Source organism: Anguilla anguilla, chromosome 8 (genome assembly GCF_013347855.1).
Source record: "Anguilla anguilla isolate fAngAng1 chromosome 8, fAngAng1.pri, whole genome shotgun sequence".
NCBI classification, from domain to species: domain Eukaryota; kingdom Metazoa; phylum Chordata; class Actinopteri; order Anguilliformes; family Anguillidae; genus Anguilla; species Anguilla anguilla.
Window position 1 is genome coordinate 50,081,974 of NC_049208.1, and position 20,283 is coordinate 50,102,256.

Here is a 20,283-nt window from a genome sequence, read left to right on the forward strand (position 1 = left end):
TAAGAAGCAGGACTGGGGCGGGGGGGTGGGTTGTGGGGGTGGGGGTAGCAGTATTTAATATGCGATTTGTTAAAAGTGATTAATTACAGGTCAGCAGGCGTACAACAGAGACTGCTTAATTTTAAATTCTGAAATAAAACCTGCTAACACGGCAGGAAATTAATTAAAAGCACATTTCACACTGACAGTACAAAGAAGTTCTTCAAGCAGAAAGATATATGTGGGGAATAACTTTGGTGTTGAAGTTGGAGGCGCTGGAAGGCACAAGAGCTAGATTCCCCCTGTACTGCAGGAAAACGGTAAAAGCAAGAAAACTCTGCTCGTTATTGTGTGCTCTCACACGTACAGGTGTGCAAGCCCTGTTTCAGAACCCAGGGACTCAACCCCCCTGGGGATTCGAACCACCGACCCTCCGGTTGACTTTTTACTGCACAGGGCCAAAAAAGAAGACTGATATGTCTGTCCACCACAACCCACCCATACAGAAAAATATCGCCCACACATGCAAACACACAGGAAGAATAGGAAAAAGGACAAAGAAACCAGCTCAGGTGTTCAACAGTTAAACTGAAATCATTTTAATGGCACCTCTCCACTGGCTGTACATAGGCACCCCTGCACTATCCATGACCCCCCCCCCCCATCCCCACAGCCACCCCAAACAAAAATATACAGAAACTTCGTCAATAATTTGTATCCTAGCCCTCCGGACATAACGCCACTACCCTACCCTCAACATGTCAGCGCAGACACAGCACAGAGCGCCAGGCCTGTGCCGCGCAGTCGAACGCAGTTACCTGCCACGTTGAGCGTGACGTTGGCGTGCGCTTGGAGCCCGGGGACACTGGGCACCGAGGCGACGCAGGAGTACACCCCCGCGTCCGCGAAGCTCACGTCCTCCAGGGCGAGGGTCCCGGTCTCGGACAGCACAGACGACCCCTGAACCCACACAGAAAGGGCTAACCGCATAGCACCGATGCACAGCAGACACAACCGCAATAGCGTTCAGCGACTGGCACACACATGGAGAGGTGCTGAACCGCGCGAACTAGCGATTACTAGCGCTTTACGCCTTAGCGCCCATTTCACCATTCATTTTTAAACGAACAGCATGAGCACCGACACGTCCTGCGCGTTCATCAGCGGAATGTAATGAGCGTGGGCATTTTAATCAGTTCCTTCGTAAAAGCACTTCGCTCTGTCCACATCCCTTAAACTTTTCGCCATTAATCAAATTCCAGCGGCAGGAAACAAATGTACTCCGATCACCCGGAAAAATACTAAACCAGACTTTATTTAATGCTGAACATTAACTGTGTGTTGTGGACAATCCATAACAGGTTTACTCCAGTTGAACAAAAAAAAAAACAAAAAAAAAAAAAAGACGCACTCGATACAGATTAAAGCTAAAAGCACTAAAAAGCTTTGCAGGGGAAGTCTTTCTGGAGCAGACAAACTCATAAAATAGTGTCTGGCTAAATAAGCCGTGAGGAGTCGTTAAAACGGAATAAAGAGCTGGCTCGCGGACGGTTAGCCGATGCGGCTTCTCGTCCGCAGGCCCAGAATTCGAGCGCTCCTCTGGCTGTCGGGGATTGTCCTGTCTGTACGAACGGGCGGGGGGACGCTCTGCCTGAGACGCCCATAATTGATGCTGACGGATTAAAAAGCCTTCTGGTATCACAGACAGAAATTAATGCTTTCGCAAGGTTTGGCAGCAATTCATTCGCGCTACGGTGTAAAAATTAAATCGTCTAATTAAATTAATCGCGCACGGTTATGGATACAGCTTCAGTCCTGTTAAACGGGATTCTGTGTTTGAGCTTTTATGGGGATATGGAATGAGCAGGGGCCCCTTCCAGAAGAGATGTACATTTACAACATTAACAATAAAACAAGTTAACCGCTGGCATTTCAAAATGCTTTCTATAACCATTTACATTGCCTTGTCACTCATAATTTAGATTAGTTTCCCACAGAAATGTGTCTGCAATGTCTATTCATTGCACAGGTGTTTCAAATATGTCATCTGTTTTTAACTGTGAAGCTACGTTCATAAAAATATTCACAAGCACAAAAATATCTACGACAAAATGATGAATATACAAATACTGTTGAATAACACACATTTTCCATATATTCCCAAGTTACAGTAGAGCGACAGCCGATAACTGTGCTGTCAAGGGAAAAACAAAAGTAGTTAGAGGGATGAGCATTATAAGCTCTGTGGAATGACCAACGACTTGATACGAAACGCACCGAAGAATAACCGGCAGAATCCGAAGGCACTGCCAAATATCTGCATGAAAATCACTCTGAAACGCCGGCACTCCTCTTTTTTAGGAACCTTTTCGGAGCGCCAACTTTGAGATGATGTTCGCGTCCGAAAAACTCAGCAACGGATCCCCCACAGGGCGAACGCTAACGGGACGCGACGAGAAGCCGAAAGGAAGCCCGAGGGGCTCGCTTGCCTTCTTCCACTGCAGAGCGCGTTCTGCCGAAGCTTCGGCGTCGCAGGTCACCTCCACCTTCCCTCCCAAAGGCGCGGTCACTGGGCCAACAGGGGAGACGGTTACGGGGTCTATGTCTGATCGGGAGAGAGGGAGAGAGAGAGAGAGAGGGAGAGAGAGAGAGAGAGGGCGAGAGAGAGAGGGCGAGAGAGAGGGAGAGAGAGAGAGGGCGAGAGAGAGAGAGGGCGAGAGAGAGAGAGAGAGAGAGAGGGAGAGAGAGAGAGAGAGAGAGAGAGGGAGGGAGAGAGAGGGAGAGAGAGGGAGAGAGAGGGAGAGAGGGAGGGAGAGAGGGTGAGAGAGAGAGAGAGAGGGAGAGAGAGAGAGGGCGAGAGAGAGAGAGAGAGAGAGAGGGAGAGAGAGAGAGGGAGAGAGAGAGAGGGAGAGAGAGAGAGGGCGAGAGAGAGAGAGAGAGAGAGAGGGAGAGAGAGAGAGGGCGAGAGAGAGGGAGAGAGAGAGAGGGCGAGAGAGAGAGAGAGAGAGAGGTTAACAACGCGCAACGTCGGCGTGACCTAACGCAGGAGGGAGAACGAGGCAAGGCCGGAGAACGGGTGGCTCACAGTGGACCGCCAGGGTGAGCTCCTTCACCAGCTCGACCTCGGGGGACGAATCGAAGTCCAGAGCTTCGCAGCGGTACAGGCCAGCGTCGTCACGGGTTACCGGTGACAGGGTCAGGATTCCCTCAACAGCATCCTTCCTCCCATCTTCCTTTCCCTGAGGCGGAGAAAGGATCGAGGGGTTCAGACAGGACGCCCACACCCTCCCTCACTTACGGTACGCACTCTTTCAGCTGGTTTTGTTCGAGTGCAGTCATTTCAAAAAAAATTAATTAAATTCAGTTCATGAACTGTAAAGCTATCCCTAATGCTCTGTGAAGATTTGTGAAGAACTCATAGACTGAATAATTTCCTGAACTGATTGAATTGAATTGAGAACAAAATGGACTCCAAGCATGATTTCAGGTCATAATTATGCCAAGGACACTATTAATGGTGTTCCGCATGTGTAAGTTTGCACGATCTTTCGTCTTTTTGTGGTATTTCTGGAGCACTCTTAGTAAGTACTCTTTAGTGTGCCTGAAGGGTGAAGCACGCTCAATCACGAGGCCACGCCCACCCTGGCACCTCACCTCTTTCTTGAATGTAAAGACATACTCGGGTTTGGGGTTGCCATCGGCCTCACACTTGATCTGCACGTCATCGCCCTCTTTGACCGGGTCAGGGTTCACCAGGGCAAAGGTCACTTGCTCCGTGGGGTCTGATTGGACGAGATGCGGTGAGCTCACAGGCAGACAATGGACAGGAAATTAAACAAAGGCGAGGTTGAGAAGAAGGTAGAGAGTGGGTTTGTGAGTGTACTCACTCCTTTGGAATTCTCTTTACAGGAAAGAATGAAGCAGTTAGCATAGGGGAGGGGAGATGTGTGCTAATAAAATATTTATCCACAGCTCTCCGTACACATCCCCCATTTTGCCCTTCAACATGACCTTCAACATTACACTTCACACGCCTGCTTCTACACACCTTTACTCAAACAATATATTGCCGTGTACTCTGGACGTTTTTTTTTTTGTTGTAAAATATGTTTCGCAGCAATATATTTAGGTTACACAAGGGTGCACAGCACCAGACCTTATGTTCCATGCAGATACACTTATGGATTCCTTATTTTCTCCTTGCACACATTTCCGTTAACGCTCCCTGCTGGTGCATGGTGGGAGTGAGATCGCCGTGGAGACGGCCAGGCCCACGGACTCACACTGCAGGGGGAGGGTGAAGGTCTCCGAATCCTTGTGTTGGGCGAGGCCGTTTAGCATGACGTACTCCACCCTGCAGTGGAACGCCGACTTCCTGTCCTCCTTCCGGACCTGCAGGTAGAGGGTGCTGGACATGGTGTAGAGTCCGGTCACCTCCCGCACCACAGAGGACACCATGTACATCTCTGGGGCGGGAAGAGGAGGAGGCCGAGGGAGAGGGGAGGGAGGGAGGGAGGGAGGGAGGGAGGGAGACCAGAGTTAGAGGAGAGGTGAAGAGAGGAGAAAACATGGGAGGAGAGGAGGTGGGAGGAGACGAGAGAAGAGGAGGGGAGATGGGAGGACAGGAGAAGAGAGGAGAGAAGAGGAGGGGAGATGGGACAAGAGGAGATGGGAGGAGAGAAGAGGAGTGGAGAAGAGAGGAGAGAAAAGATGGGGAGATGGGACAAGAGAAGATGGGAGGAGAGAAGAGGAGAAGAGAGAAGAGATGGGGAGATGGGACAAAAGGAGATGGGAGGAGAGAAGAGGAGAGGAGAAGAGAGGAGAGAAGAGGAGAGGAGATGGGAGGAAAAGAGAGGAGAGAGGAGAGCAGAGACGGTTACAGAAAAGGAGCAGTCACTGCAACTGTTGGCTGCTGCATTAGCAGCCTTATTTACCTCTGTGCAGCAGCTGTGATAACAGCATCAGCTAAAATGAATCACTATCAGTAGCTGCGATAGTACCCTTAGTGACATTAATAACACTTCCCGAACGCATGCAATTAACGAAATTGGTGATAGCGTCTACAGCTAAATTAATTATCACATTATCTGCAAAAAAAGAAAGAAAGAAAACAATATTACTATTAATGTCAGTGGTACTAGCCGTTGGGTATTATTAATTACGTCAACAACTCCATCTGCACTTAATTAATTAATTACAGTGAAAGCAAATAAATCAGCGAAAGCGCTGATTAATGCATGAGCTTTTAACAATGCTGCAATAACAGCATTACCAACAGTAATGGCATCTATAATTTCAACATTCTTTATAGTATCGGTCGCATCCATAGCAACCTGTATAATGACAGCATTTGGTACACCCGAGAGGTGTAGCTACTGGTTACATCACAAACAACAACTGAAGCAGCTGCATCGGCAATAGCAGGAAGTGATGCACTCACTGTCGTTGACCTCCTTCACCTCTTCCAGGGGGCTGGAGTCTTTGTACCAGACCAGGCGAGGCTCCGGGTGACCATTCTTACTCACACACTGACCGATCTGAGGGAGAAAGAAAGAGGGCAAGAGAGGGAGAGAGTGAACGAGGGAAAAGAGTGGGAGAGCACAACAGAGGAGTAGAACTCTGAGATTCGCTCTGTCTCCTGCACCTCCAGTTTAGTTTACCCCCGGAAATAAAGCTGTTGTTTTTATTTTTTTTCACAAATATTTCCCAAAGCAAAAGGATGAAGGAAAAGGAGGCGCTCACCTCCGTCGCAGAACTTTCTGAGATGGTAATGAATTCAGGCAAGCCCATCACCTCCGGTTTATCTGGCTCATCTGACAGAGAGAGGCATTAGATTCATCATTAACTCTCGCACAGTCTGACTGGACACTGAACACTGAGGTCATCATGAGGTCATCATGTGAGGTCACCATGTGAAAGCACACACAAGGTGCCTAGAAAAGAAGCGGTCCGTTCTAAATCGCCTGTTCTAATGCCCTGTGTCACGTTATACAAATATATTTATTTTTTCTCAGGTGTTATTCATCTTCACGGGACAAATATGCAGTATTTATGCATGTGCACTTTAAGCATCAAAGCACTGCATGCTAACTGCATGTTATATACCACAGCAGTTTATCAGAGGACGGCATGATGGGTTATGAAAATAAGCATCCGAATTTGAAATGTAATTCTGAACCCGAATGCGTAATCTACATAATTTGTTATTCATTTGAATTACGTTGGATCTCAGCCAGCCGCAGTGAGTGACAGTTAATTTGTACACGCTGAGCCAACATTAGCCATAACAACAATAACAATAACAAAATATAATGACAGTGACATATTATCATAATCAGTTGGTGACACAAGAAATAAATTGCGGTGGTAAATAAGCAGCCGGTGACTCACTGAAGACCTTCAGCTCCGTAGTGCCCTCCCCGACGCCGGCCGCCCCGGCCGTCACCTGGCAGTGGAAGCTCCTCTGGTCCTCCACCTGCACCGAGGCGACGGAGAGGGAGAAGTCCTCCCCCACTGACACCCGCCCGGACAGCTTGGTCCCCTCGTCGCTGCCGCCTTCCCCGCTGGACTGCGGCCTGTAGGCCACCCGCGCGCGGGCACCGGGCTCATCCTGAGAGAGAGAGAGAGAGAGAGAGAGAGAGAGAGAGAGAGAGAGAGAGAGAGAGAGAGAGAGAGAGAGAGAGAGAGACAGACAGACAGACAGACAGAGACAGAGAGGGACAGACAGACAGAGAGAGAGAGAGAGAGAGAGGGACAGACAGACAGAGAGAGAGAGAGAGAGAGAGAGAGAGAGATGAAAGAGAGAGATGAAGGAGAGAAAGATTGAGGTGAAGGAAAGATTCAGAGACAGAGAGAGAGAGAGAGGGGGTGAAAGATAGAGAGTAAGAGAGAGATGTGAGGGGGGAAGAGAGAGATGAAGGAGAGAAAGATCGAGGTGAAGGAAAGATTCAGAGAGAGAGAGATGAAAGAGAGATGAGAGGCTTTGATTAACTATATTTCGTTTGAGACCTCTGTCCTGGAGTTCCCCCGCATGAATGCCGGTTTCCGTTCCAACCACAATTGCAATTTGCAAAAGTTGTTCATTTTTCTTAATTAGGTGCTTTTTATGTTTAGAGTGATTATTTACCCACTTCATTATTTAGCAACATTATGTCAAAAATAGCCACAAACAATAACATTCCCACGCTCATATTTTGCTTATTGCGCTATATTGCAAACAATTACATAAAAAAGGTAACAAAGTTTTTGGACCAATTGAAAGACAGAGGTTAATCAATGGACTCCTGAACACGCGTTTAATTTCCTGAAACTTATTAACACAATGCAGGGTTGGCTCGTTATCATTTGCTTTGTCTTTGAATTCTTCATTATCGTCCAGATGGTTAGTTTTAGGGGCCAGGTGTCCACACTTTGACCAATTAGAAGCCTAATGATTCACCTCAGTCTTTCATATTACAGTTAAAAATAAGTTACCTTTCTATGTAATTGTTTGCAATGTAGCACAGTAGGCACAATGTGAACATGGGAGTTCTATTCTTTATTGCACACATAGATATTTCCTACATAATGTGGTTTAAGAGGGTAAATAATCCCCCTAAACACAAAAAGCACCTAATTAAGAAAAATTTACTTTAAAATTTGTTAAAACGTTAAAATTTTGGGATTGCAATTGTGGTTGGAACGAAAACTAGCATATACAAGGGTACTCCAGGGACAAGGTTGGGAACCACCTAACTATATTATAGGTATTATAGATATTATAGTATAATTATACTGTGCTATTCCAGAGCATAATAGTAGAAATAATGTGTTCAAATTATGTATATAACACTTCATATATTGAAAAATGACTTAACATTCATACAGGTGTATTTCCTCGGCATTAAAAGTTCTAAAAAGGCATTTTAAAACCCCACATATAAATCCAGAGGATTGAAATGCCTAGAAATGTGTCCATTACTCCTACCGCAGACCAACCCTCCCCCCTCCCTCCCGTTGCCATGACAACCTTTTCCCAAGGGAATAAAACATACATAAAACAAAGACTCACAAACAACACCAGTAAAGAGTGTAGACACACACATGCGCGCGTGCACACACACACACACACACACACACATGCAAACATGCACACAAACACACACACACACCCGTGCAGACGTACACGAGCATACACTGACCGAAAGGGTGTACATAAAACCCGTATATTCAAAACCAGGGGAGTCAAACACCCAGAAGTGCGTCCATTTCACCGACCGCACTCAAACTCCCACCGCTGTTGCCATGGCAACCTTTTCTCCCCAAGGTTGAACATAAACACAGACATACGGACACACAACACAGAACACGGGTCAACAAAGGAAAAAAAGACTCACAAACAACACTAGGAAAACACGCACGCACGCACGCACGCACACACACACACACACACGCACACACACACACACACATACACACACACACACACACACACACACACACACACACACACACACACACATACACACGCACACACACACATACACACACACACACACACACACACACACACACACTGAAAGTCTCGAGTGGGGAGAGGAACCCCCCCGGTACTCACGATGAACCACTCAACAATGGCGTTATCCGAGGGGGGCGTGACGGCGAAGGAGCAGGGCAGGGTGCCCGTCTCCCCCTTCAGAGCCTCCACCGTGGGGGTGACAGTGACCGTCACAGCACACCAGCGTCCTGGAGAGAGGGAGCGTGGGGGTATGGGTGACGTGCGACCAGAGGGGGGTCCTTTCCCCCCCCCCCCCAAAAAAAACTCTGTGGTCAGCAACAGCAGCGGCTTCACCACTGCACTGCATGTGATCGGTGCCGTTCTTTTACGATTTATTGTTTTGCAATCATTCAGCAGAAGCTATTTTCCAGAGTGACTTACTAAACAAAGTACATAAGCGGAATCAAACAGGCCACTGAGGGTGGCAGTTCTACCAAAAACCCTAGTTACCATTTTGAGTAATAATGAGAGAAAAGCTATAATCAAGTGGAGTATTAGCATTCAAATAACTGTCCCAAATGACACATTCAACTAGCCAAACATCTAGTATTAAATGGAATGATCTAGAAAGGAAGTGGTTGAGGGAGCCTGGACGTAGCCTTGACAGCTGGGTCAGTGGCTAGTCGGTCAGGGTCTTTGAGTTCTGACTGCTGTGGGAGGCTCATTCCACTCTGAGCACACAAAGGTATGGCTGAACCGAGCACTGTGTTTTTCCGTGGAGAGAAAAAGAGCCTCTTGACTGATTCAAACAAGTCGCAAGCTCCGCCCGCGATGATGTCATTGTTTGAGGTCGTGGGGCTGCAGGGAGGGGTCACGCAGTGCACAATGCTCGCTGTTGGCTCAAGGCTTCGGTGGTGGGACGAGTGTGGAGGGGGGCCAAGGGGGGCTTTGAGGAGGGGTCGGGTGGAACATTAACACCGTAAACCTGGGGCAAAAGGGGGGCGGGGTCAGAGAAAATAAAGGCGTGGCAAGCCCAGCCAGCCGCAGGGCTTCTGCAGTCCCCGAGGTTCCCCGAAACCAGGTGATTCCAAACGAAACCCAAGCCGAGATGTGCACCCAAGGGGCTTCCGACCGTGAGGCGGCGAAGACGAGTTTCAATCTGTCTTTTCTCTGTTGTTTTTAAGCCTTTTTACAGAGCGGTTTGAAAGTGTGACATCAACATCTTCACTGTTTTCCAGCGCCGCACAGCATTCTGGGCAACTGGTGCCAGTCACTAAGCAACTGTAACAGGCATGAGTTAGCTAACGAGCATGCCACAAATGGTAATTCACAGTTATTCATATTAAAAGCAAACAATCAGGATGATTCTTTATATAGTACGGCCAAAGCATCTGACCAAGAAACACTAGTAGTATTTGGTGTCAAGTTTTGTGGCTAACATTTCTTTACATTTTTCTTTACAATTTTTACTTACGCTGGAATTATTTACAAACTACAGCAGTTGCACATTGGAGGTACAATTGGCAATGGCATGGCACACGAACAAAAATGAGAACAAAAATAATGAGTGCAAACATCCTCATTTCGTGGATTCCCCGGCTGCCTGGACAGTGGCTCGTAAACACCGTGGGAACAGGACCGCACTCGGCTAGCCGCGAGGCTACCCATTAAGCCCGCCATAAGAGATGTCGCTCGTCTTGGGGATTGTCAAGACTCTTCCTTCCTAGAGCTGTGGGTCTCACTGCCAAAACACACCTCTCTGAGCATGTGCAGGCAGAAGGTGTAACAGATGCCGTGCAGGTGATAAAGGCAACGTTGAGTCTTGAAAAGCAGGGTTTAATATCAGCAAACGGTGCGCTTTGCCTGTTTATCAGGTAACGACGGCACTTCCCCTTATTTATGATTATTTTTGACCTGCAGCCAGAGGATTATTTGGAAGAAGAAGAAAAAAACAGCCCTGTGCCTCCCCACGTTAATACTTTAAAATATTCAAATACATGTATGGAGAGCAACAGCATCTATTTGCCTGCGTTTCAATTTACAATTTTTCTGCAAAAAATTCACTCCACTGTAAAAAAACGAACCTTCCCCCCCTTTGTCGTCAACCTCGCTCGAGGAAAACATTCCAGTGGACGCTCCCACAAAAGCTGTCAGCGACACAGCAAACACATGGTAATCCTCACCTTTGGTCCAAACCAGACTGAGATTCTTGAGGCTGTTAGCCATTTTAGGGTCTGTTCAAACAGTTCGAATGAGCTGCCCACCTTTACTGTATCAACATCCTGAGGCCTCAACGGGAGACCATTACAAGGAGGCGGCTATGGTACCACATTCCAGGAATACCACAATTTTTTGTGCAAAATTTGGTGACCTTCCTGCAGTCTCTGTATCGCTGACAATGTGCACTATATCTCTAAATATCTTGTACATCACATCTATCTCATTGACACATTTAAAGATATCTCCAATTTTAGCGCTTGTGTAATCTTTATTTTATAATACTTTTCAAGTCCTGCTCTACTTTATTTTATGCATCGGCGAACATATTAAGTCCTCCAAGTCACACTCCCTCGTTACTCTCTTGATGTCTCTCTCTGTGAGCGTTGTGGATAGAGCTAACCATCATGCCTTGTCTGCCTCAGAGCGTGTCTGTCTCTTTTCTGTTCTTCACCATGGAACCGTCTGTTCCTCGGTCCTTATCACCCCTCCTCCCCCCGTTCGCTCTTTCAAATGAGACTGACTTTAATGTTTCCCAGTGAAGTGATTTAAAAGTAATTGTGTGCACTTCTATGATGCTATTATTGACTTATGCGCTTACTTATTAGGCAGACAGTTGAATCCAGGAAATTTTACAAGTCCATCGGAGGTACAGGCGAGATATTAGCACAGAGTAATCATCAAGCACAGAATGTATTAAAATGCAGTTAAACATGAACACAATGAAAATTTGTAAAAGGAGATTGCCTTTTCTATGAAGCCTCACAGTTCTCCGTGATGCAAAGAAAAAACATCAAGTACAGCAGTACATCAAATACTCCATTGTAGTGTGTATAGACCACATCCTGGGTGCGACGGTGTGACATTTTTAGTTTCTGAGAGCCAAAGATGCAGTCTGAGGTCTGGGGTTTAAGCTCATGCCAGAAGACGATGATCGGTTCCGCAGTTTAGGGTCTGTTCAAACAGTTCAAATGAGCTGCCCACCTTTACTGTATCAACATCCTGAGGCCTCAATGGGAGATCATTACAAGGAGGCGGCTATGGTACCACATTCCAGGAATACCACAATTTTTTGTGCAAAATTTGGTGACCTTCCTGCAGTCTCTGTATCACTGACAATGTGCACTATATCTCTAAATATCTTGTACATCACATCTATCTCATTGACACATTTAAAGATATCTCCAATTTTAGCGCTTGTGTAATCTTTATTTTATAATACTTTTCAAGTCCTGCTCTACTTTATTTTATGCATCCGCGAACATATTAAGTCCCCCAAGCCACACTCCCTCCTTACTCTCTTGATGTCTCTCTCTGTGAGCGTTGTGGATAGAGCTAACCATCACGCCTTGTCTGCCTCAGTGCGCGTCTGTCTCTTTTCTGTTCTTCACCACGGAACCGTCTGTTCCTCGGTCCTTATCACCCCTCCTCCCCCCGTTCGCTCTTTCAAATGAGACTGACTTTAATGTTTCCCAGTGAAGTGATTTAAAAGTAATTGTGTGCACTTCTATGATGCTATTATTGACTTATGCGCTTACTTATTAGGCAGACAGTTGAATCCAGGAAATTTTACAAGTCCATCGGTGGTACAGGCGAGATATTAGCACAGAGTAATCATCAAGCACAGAATGTATTAAAATGCAGTTAAACATGAACACAATGAAAATCTGTAAAGGGAGATTGCCTTTTCTATGAAGCCTCACAGTTCTCCGTGATGCAAGGAAAAAACATCAAGTACAGCAGTACATCAAATACTCCATTGTAGTGTGTATAGACCACATCCTGGGTGCGACGGTGTGACATTTTTAGTTTCTGAGAGCCAAAGATGCAGTCTGGGGTCAGGGGTTTAAGCTCATGCCAGAAGACGATGATCGGTTCCGCAGTTCAGACGCTTGCAGGTGGCACACTCCACCACTAGGGGGCGAATGAGGCGACTATGCGAGAATGGAATGCGTTAGGGCAGCTATGCCTTGACTGAACATACAGGTGAACCCCCGCATACATGGGTGGACACACTCAACTGCACACACGACCCACTCGTGCAGATAGACATCATTCTGGGCCAACAGGGCAGCAGGTGCCATTTACATAAATATGAGGGATGGACAGTTGGAAGGGGAAAAAAACAGACATTAATTCACGAAAAAGCCCACTCTGAAAGTTAACTGATATTTCTCCCATCATACTGTCATTGATGGAAACAAATATAAGACCGTTTTAACTGTGCATCTGAAAATATGATGTATATTTGACATGGATAGTTACAAGTGCCAAAAATGTATTCACTGCCAGTATATGTAAGCACACACACATAGGCTGACCAACTGAACTGCTTACACACATAGCTATACATCCAGGACATATGTAGAGGTGTGCACAAGCTAGATAAATGTGTAGTTAGAAGAACAAATAAGACTGCTTGATAAAGATCATTTCAAGTACACACTCATTCTGAAAGCTCCTTAAATTTTCCCATTGTATTGTTATGGATGAAAAATGTGTTCGACTGAATAGTGGCACATACTCAAACCGAATCCTACTATTGCTTGTATAAGCTGAAGTGTCAGTCTAAAATAAATATGTTATCAGAGGCGACATATTAGGAGAACTATACATTACATTAATGATATACAAATAGAGGTAACAACTATATGGGGCTATGACACAAACAGTTTTGTAATATGTGCAGTCACTGTGAAGAAATGACTTCACATTAACTATTTTTATTCAGCGTGTCAAAAGCAGTAACTGTATTTCCCTCTGCTAGAGAACAAGCCTTGAAATTTTTTACATTTTTAAAAAATAAATAAATAGCAGCAGCTCCCAAATAAACAGCTGGTGGATCGGTGTTTATGTCTAACTTGTCCTCTGGGATGTCCAAGGTTGTTTCAGGGATTTGTTGTCTAGGGCAGTCTCAGCAGGCTCTTAAAATATTTTTATCTGTGTCCTTTCTGTTTACTACTTTCATGATCTTTCCTGCTTTGGAAGCCTCTTTGTTTATTCGCATTTATTGTTTGAAGTAACAATATCAATATATGTATATACACCATTCAAGCAATATTTCAATTCCCCTTTGGAAAAGAGCAGAGAAGCATAGCTTGTAGCAAACAGTGGTGGCAACATGACTAATCTCAGAGAGGGTTCTTTCACATGCCATTTGCCTTGCCGGAGGCTGTCGTTCAAACTCTATGTTGTAACTTAACCCTTCAAGGTGTAAGATCACAGATATGAGATTAGAATGTTCTTACCAGATCGTTCTAATGCGGATGTCACAATCGCTACTGGTAACTGAAAGCAGTGGAGTTCTAGAACACCGACTTTGAATTTAGAAGAAAAAAAAAAGCATTCCAAAAAACCTACTCTTCAAAGGGTTAAACAACTTCATCGCAGTTTGGAAAGGTCTGCTCGGAGGTGCTTGAAAACATTGACTGGATGCGCCTTATGTTGGGCAGAATGTCAGAAGACTGATGGGCACAGCGAAAAGGCGAACTAGCGGACGAGGAGTACAGGCATGTCATGGGGTTTTGGGCGTTGAGCAGTGAACAAACCAAAGGTACCATGGGCCTTTCTCCTCTTCTCCTCTGCCTAACAGTACCCTCCTCACAGCCTGACTGCCCTTCCACTGTCTATTTATCACAGCGAAATAGATCATTGTTTAAAAAATTAAAAAAAAACCTGAAAAAAAGCAGGCGGCTACAGGGGGTTTGAGAAGCTCCCGCTAACAATTTTCACTGGAAAAAATCGATCAGGTTGTCAGAAACAGCAAAGATGGTGTTTGTGTCAAGATTCATGAAGATTTACGAGATGAGGCGTTGACTCCAAATCCAAGAATTGAAGCGAGTTCATGTTGCAGTGGCTTTGACATTTAGGCTTGCATACCTGAACAAAAGGGCAGGATTATGGACACCATAAACACAGCTTCATGCTGTTAAGGCTGTTGGAAAGTTTGCATTTCCCTTCCATAAATGCACACGTAAAAAAGAAAACGCACACACACACACACACACACACACTCACACACAAACTCACTCACACACACACGCACACACGCACAGCCATACGCCCACTATAGTCACAAGCGCATTTTTATGCAGTATTCAGGTATTTGAGCAAGCTGTCCCTCAGGCTACATCCTGAGATGTCTGCCTTGGGTTAGGGGTAGCAGGCTGGGGTCCTGCTTGTCCAGGCAAGTATGAGATAGAGGGGGGGGGGGGGTATGCAAAGACCATCTGTTTGTGGAAGAGAGAAGGAGACTGAAGCTATCTGTCAGAGGGGAACCCTAACATTTTCCATTGCGCAACGCCACTGCAGTGTGGAAATCAGCACCGGCCTTGGGTAACTTTTACAGTCATCACTTTGTCAGCAAGACATGTGATCACAGAGATAAGCCACGGCAGAATTACTGAGTCACATGCATGGCAACGTGTCAGAGGGAGACATCATAAAAATATGCTCTCCCATATGAGGCTAGTTAGTTGGCACACCTCCTGTCTGTTCTGGCCCCACGATGGTGGAATGACCTCCCCGTGGAGGCCAGAACAGCTGAGACACTGACCCACTTCAAGCGACGACTGAAGACTCATCTCTTCAGGCTGCACCTCTCCCCATCCCTCCCTACCTCCCTGTAATCTCTTAATTGACTAAGCTTAGGGTTGTAACTAGGTAGCTGTTTCGTAGGTGACTTAGTTAATGCACTTGTCTTAACTACTGCTTGTATTTTTGCATAGACTGCGTTGTTACTGTTCTCGTTTGTGTTAGTGTTAATCAGCTTAACCTTCAGGGTCCAAGTTGAACTATGCGGTTGTTCCCTGCACTTGGAACGGTACTTCTCGCTAGGGTTTTCGACACATTTGTTCCTGGTTATGGTTATACACTTTGTTGTACGTCGCTCTGGATAAGAGCGTCTGCCAAATGCCTGTAATGTAATGTAATGTAATGTAATGCTAGTTAGATGTGCGACATCCAACTCCTTACTCGCTGTGTTTGCTTGAGCATACTGGAATTCAACGATGGCTAATTGTGTGAGCGTTTCTGCTAGAAGTTAGATGACATCACCTCCTAGAGCCTGAGCAGAAGTATAATCTGCTCCACTGGCTAAAGAGACCTTGGTCTTTAACTCAGCAAGCCAATCATATCTTCAATTGAGTTATGCAAATCGGAAGGACATGCGGTAAGTCCCACATGTTGAAAGTGCATCAAGTGAACCAAGGCAAACCCTCATCAGCAGTACTAACAGGATTACACTTCAGGACATTGGCCTGCAGCCTGAAAAGAGCAACATTTATGAACGGAAGCTGACAAGTCCTTAGCTCTGTCTCTCACAGTACTTTCTCACAATTTTCACACGCTTATTCTCACTACATTACAGGCATTTAGCAGACGCTCTTATCCAGAGCGACTTACACATAGCATTTTACATTGTATCCATTTATACAGCTGGATATATACTGAAGCAATTCTGGTTAAGTACCTTGCTCAAGGGTACAACAGCAGTGTCCTTACCCGGGAATCGAACCTGCGACCTTTCGGTTACAAGCCCGGTTCCTTACCCCACTGTGCTACACTCCGTCACTATTATTACTATATTCCATATGTAATTCTGCAGGAAAGGGATGCAGTTCATATGTCATGCACAGGAGGAGGCAACATTTCCTGGGAACATACTGGCAAAAGAATTCGTAAAGAGGATCAACAAAGTGAACTAAAAGAGGTTCTTCATGTTGAGTTCTGTCAGTAGAATGAGGGGACATAAATGGCATTTAGCAAAAGGTAAATTTGGTAGACATCTGGAAGAATTTTTCCAGAGATTGCAGAGATTAGTCGATGTGTGGAATAGCCTGCCAGGTCACATAGTAGAGACAGAAACTCTGAGGATTTTCAAAACTAGGCACAATCTGGTGTCAGATAGTATCTACTCTGCAAGTAATCAGAGCACTAATTTAGTGAGGAAAATGGCAAGCATTTTTGGGCAGAATGGCCTGTTCTCATCACATTATGTTATGTTATGTTATGTTATGTTATGTTATGTTATGTTATGTTATGTTATGTTATGTGTGCTACAATTTACAGATAAAGCACAGTTAACTCAAAATGTTTAATAAGCTGAGACAATGACTGCTTTCAAAATACAGTAAAACTATGAGTAAATTAACAAGCTTGAGAAAAGATTAAGCCTTTTCGATTGCAAAGAAATAGTGTATTATTAGTGTTACTTCAGGCAACACACAAAAGATTATAATAAAAATCTCATTGTACGCAAATATACTATAATGTAGCTACATCTGATTGGATTCCCTGAGCTCACATTAAACGAAACAAGAATATTGGCAACAGCCAAGTTGATCAAGATGTCATCATTCTTGGGTAGAAATGTGATGCTGAGCATGATTAAAAAACGGCACATGTGGTAGCTGGCCCACATTAGTTACAAGAACACCTGGCGCTGTGTCAAATTTACGCTTTTAATTATTATTTAGCCGCGGAATTGATTTACTACGTTCCGGGTTTACGAAGAACTCGTTTTCTCACTGTAGTTTAGGTCTGCTTCAATATGAGTGTAAATTAAACGAGAACGAGTTCTATATGGAGCTCTTTGCAAAGCTTTCAGTATATGGAGCTCTTTGCAAAGCTTTCAGTCCGTGATTCATAACCAGGGCTGCCGATTATCCAACAGCCGCTTAAGGGAAGATTATCTGTTACCGAAGAATACACTCCCCGGAGCGTAGTCAATTTTTTTCCTCCACATTCCCCCCTCGCTGTCCTCTAGTCCCGTCATCAAGGGGGTCTGCTTCACGCACCGAGATGCCGCCGGGGATGGATCCTCAGATATGTGTTCTAACTGGCAGGCCTCGGCAAAAGGTGTGGTTGACAGACACCACACAGCTCTGTGCAACCACCACGTCTACGGCTACTAAATAGTGCTTTCTAATCTGTGAGGCAAGTTTTGAAACACTATCGTTTAATTTTGGTTTCACAGACATCCTCGTATTCGTTAAACCGTCAGTTAGTTTAGGTAGATGAAATGCAAACAAAACGTTCATGTATGCAATTGTGTATGTTCAATGTATAATCCATTAAGTTCCCCTACCATAGAAGCAGAGTTTTTAACAGCAGTAGTGGAACTGTGGCCAGGCTCAAAACTGTTCCGCCAATCATATTGGCTCTCTAAGTGGTTGTAACATTTTTGTATTTCACTCGGAAAGAAGCAAGTGTTGATAAATTATCGTTTACTTTGAGAGTATTAAACTAGTATTAAACTCGCTTTGGAATTACGAAGGTAGTTAAGAACTGGCAGTCAATGCAGCAGTGTTCGTCGTGGCAGTTGGTATGGGGAAACCAAACAGGACAATAGGGAAAGAGAGGTACCAGCTTTGGCACACAAAAAAAAATACATAAATAAAAAAGGACAAGTGTGTAAGCACTTTTCCCTGACAGTAAATCTGTTCTCCCTCTTTTTCAAATTCAAGTTCACACAGGAACTATATGCATCATGGGAAAGTCATTGGGTTACTAAAACTATTCAACCAGATGAATAATGGTAAGATAAACCTTAGCTATTCAACGCCAGCAGACCCCCCTGCCTCCAGGGAATCTAATAACAAGTTCTACCAATGATATGTGATCTTAGAACAGAACAGAATAACTTTATTTTTCCCAGGGGGAACTTCAGTTATCTTCTGAGAGGCTATGACTTCATGGTAACACCAGAGCTCTCTCTACCTTCTGTACTTATATACCATTATATACCATTTCTATATGGATGTGCATGCACCAGTTACACCATACTTTTGTGCATGGCTTCAACAGTGTCTTTGGGGCAAGCTTTGGAGCAAGCTGTAACCTGTTCATGGGAATACCATTCATTACAGACCAAGGCTGCACTGCAGCAGCCGTTTGGAATGCTGTAATATAACAGGTCAGCACCTGGAATAAAAACAAAACTGACCGTGTTTTCTTCAACCGGAGGTGTAGGAAATGAGCGTTAATTCTTGGTTTGATGCCAGTCTGGAAGGACACTGCTACAGGCAAAAGTCAGAATTGACCATCTGACGTGTTTATGGCCTTCTGTTTGAATTTCGCCAACACGCTCTCTTAGTGAACCATCTTTGGTCCCTTTTCTAATGTTTGAAACTTGTGGCTGAAATTACAATGTGCAGAAGCCATGTACGTGCACACAAACGCCTTGGGATATTTGTGGTGGGCTTTTACTCAGTACGACAGAAAATATAACATTCAAATTCTTGGAAATTGAGTGGTAGTGCTGGGAGATTCATTGGATGCATCCCATCTGAAATTGACAGCTTTCCAACTTTAACAGAACGAAGGACAATGTAACCCGTATAAAATATTTTTATACTGTAGGAAAGCCATTATTCTTGGTGGAGTGTCTGGTCTTTTGAATGATAACAGTATGAAGCATTTATCTTTGGTTTCACCCATTTATTTTCCAGCTCAGACATGCTTGGAGCTTGACAGAATTGTAATATTTCCTGGCACTTTCCAGAGCTCTGTATAGATAGAGAATACAACCTGCTGTCAAACTTTGAGTGCCAACATTGTCTGAAATCTGAGGGCAGGGTGGTCCTGTCACTCTTGGTGAGAGTCAAATGAGAGTCAAATGAGAAAATCTCATAGGAAACGGCAGTTGGTTACGAATGGTCTGCTACTTGTAGAATCTTGGTAAACCAAAGGCAAGCAGCCTTTAATCACTGAACCAATCAGAGGCAAGGAGACAGGAGACTTACAGTGCAACACTCTATATGTGTTACTCTGTCTCCACTCTGTATGTGTTGTCTGCGGAGTGTAAAGAATGTGCAAACTGTGGCCCAGGATCATGAAGATTTTAACGCCAAAAAGCTTTCAAGTTCCTTTGCTTTTCTCTCCACAAAGGCGCGGGTTAAGAAAAGGATGCACCTATCCCGTCCACCTCAGGGTGTCCTTAGTATGAAAGAATGCTAATAAGTCCCATCACCAGTCCCGACTTGTCAGAGGCCACCGGGTTGGTGTGGGCAAGTTTTTTTTTTTGGGGGGGGGGGGGGGGTGTTCCAGGGGGTGTAACCAGGAGCTCATTCACAAAAAGGTCATGAACCCTGGGTACCAGAGACGGCTTCGGAGGACGGGTAGAGTGAAGGAGTGTGGGGGAAAGAAAGATGGGGACACAGAGAGAAACGGAAGGACGGGGCAGGGAAATACACTGTGTTAGGGAAATACACTGCGTTAGGGAAATCCACTGCGTTAGGGAAATCCACTGTGTTAGGGAAATACACTGTGTTAGGGAAATACACTGCGTTAGGGAAGTACACTGCGTTAGGGAAATACACTGCGTTAGGGAAATACACTGTGTTAGGGAGATACACTGTGTAAGGGAGATACACTGTGTTAGGGAAATACACTGTGTTAGGGAAGTACACTGCGTTAGGGAAATACACTGTGTTAGGGAAATACACTGCGTTAGGGAGATACACTGCGTTAGGGAAATACACTGCGTTAAGGAAATACACTGCGTTAGGGAAATACACTGTGTTAGGGAAATACACTGCGTTAGGGAAATACACTGTGTTAGGGAAATACACTGCGTTAGGGAAATACACTGCGTTAGGGAAATACACTGT

General features: G+C 45.0%; 1 protein-coding gene across 2 annotated transcripts in view; it reads right to left on the reverse strand.

Moving 5' to 3' along the window:
• The window catches only part of LOC118234349 (basal cell adhesion molecule-like), a 32,028-nt gene that overhangs the window by 6,006 nt on the left and 5,739 nt on the right, over positions 1-20,283 (reverse strand). For both annotated transcript variants that reach the window (XM_035430821.1, XM_035430822.1), the window contains exons 2-10: positions 8,576-8,703; positions 6,370-6,589; positions 5,722-5,792; positions 5,420-5,516; positions 4,263-4,445; positions 3,634-3,761; positions 3,065-3,218; positions 2,469-2,584; positions 798-939 (exon numbers count right to left, since the gene is read on the reverse strand). In XM_035430821.1, the coding sequence (XP_035286712.1) occupies positions 798-939; positions 2,469-2,584; positions 3,065-3,218; positions 3,634-3,761; positions 4,263-4,445; positions 5,420-5,516; positions 5,722-5,792; positions 6,370-6,589; positions 8,576-8,703 (1,239 nt within the window). The remainder of the gene's footprint in view (positions 1-797; positions 940-2,468; positions 2,585-3,064; positions 3,219-3,633; positions 3,762-4,262; positions 4,446-5,419; positions 5,517-5,721; positions 5,793-6,369; positions 6,590-8,575; positions 8,704-20,283) is intronic.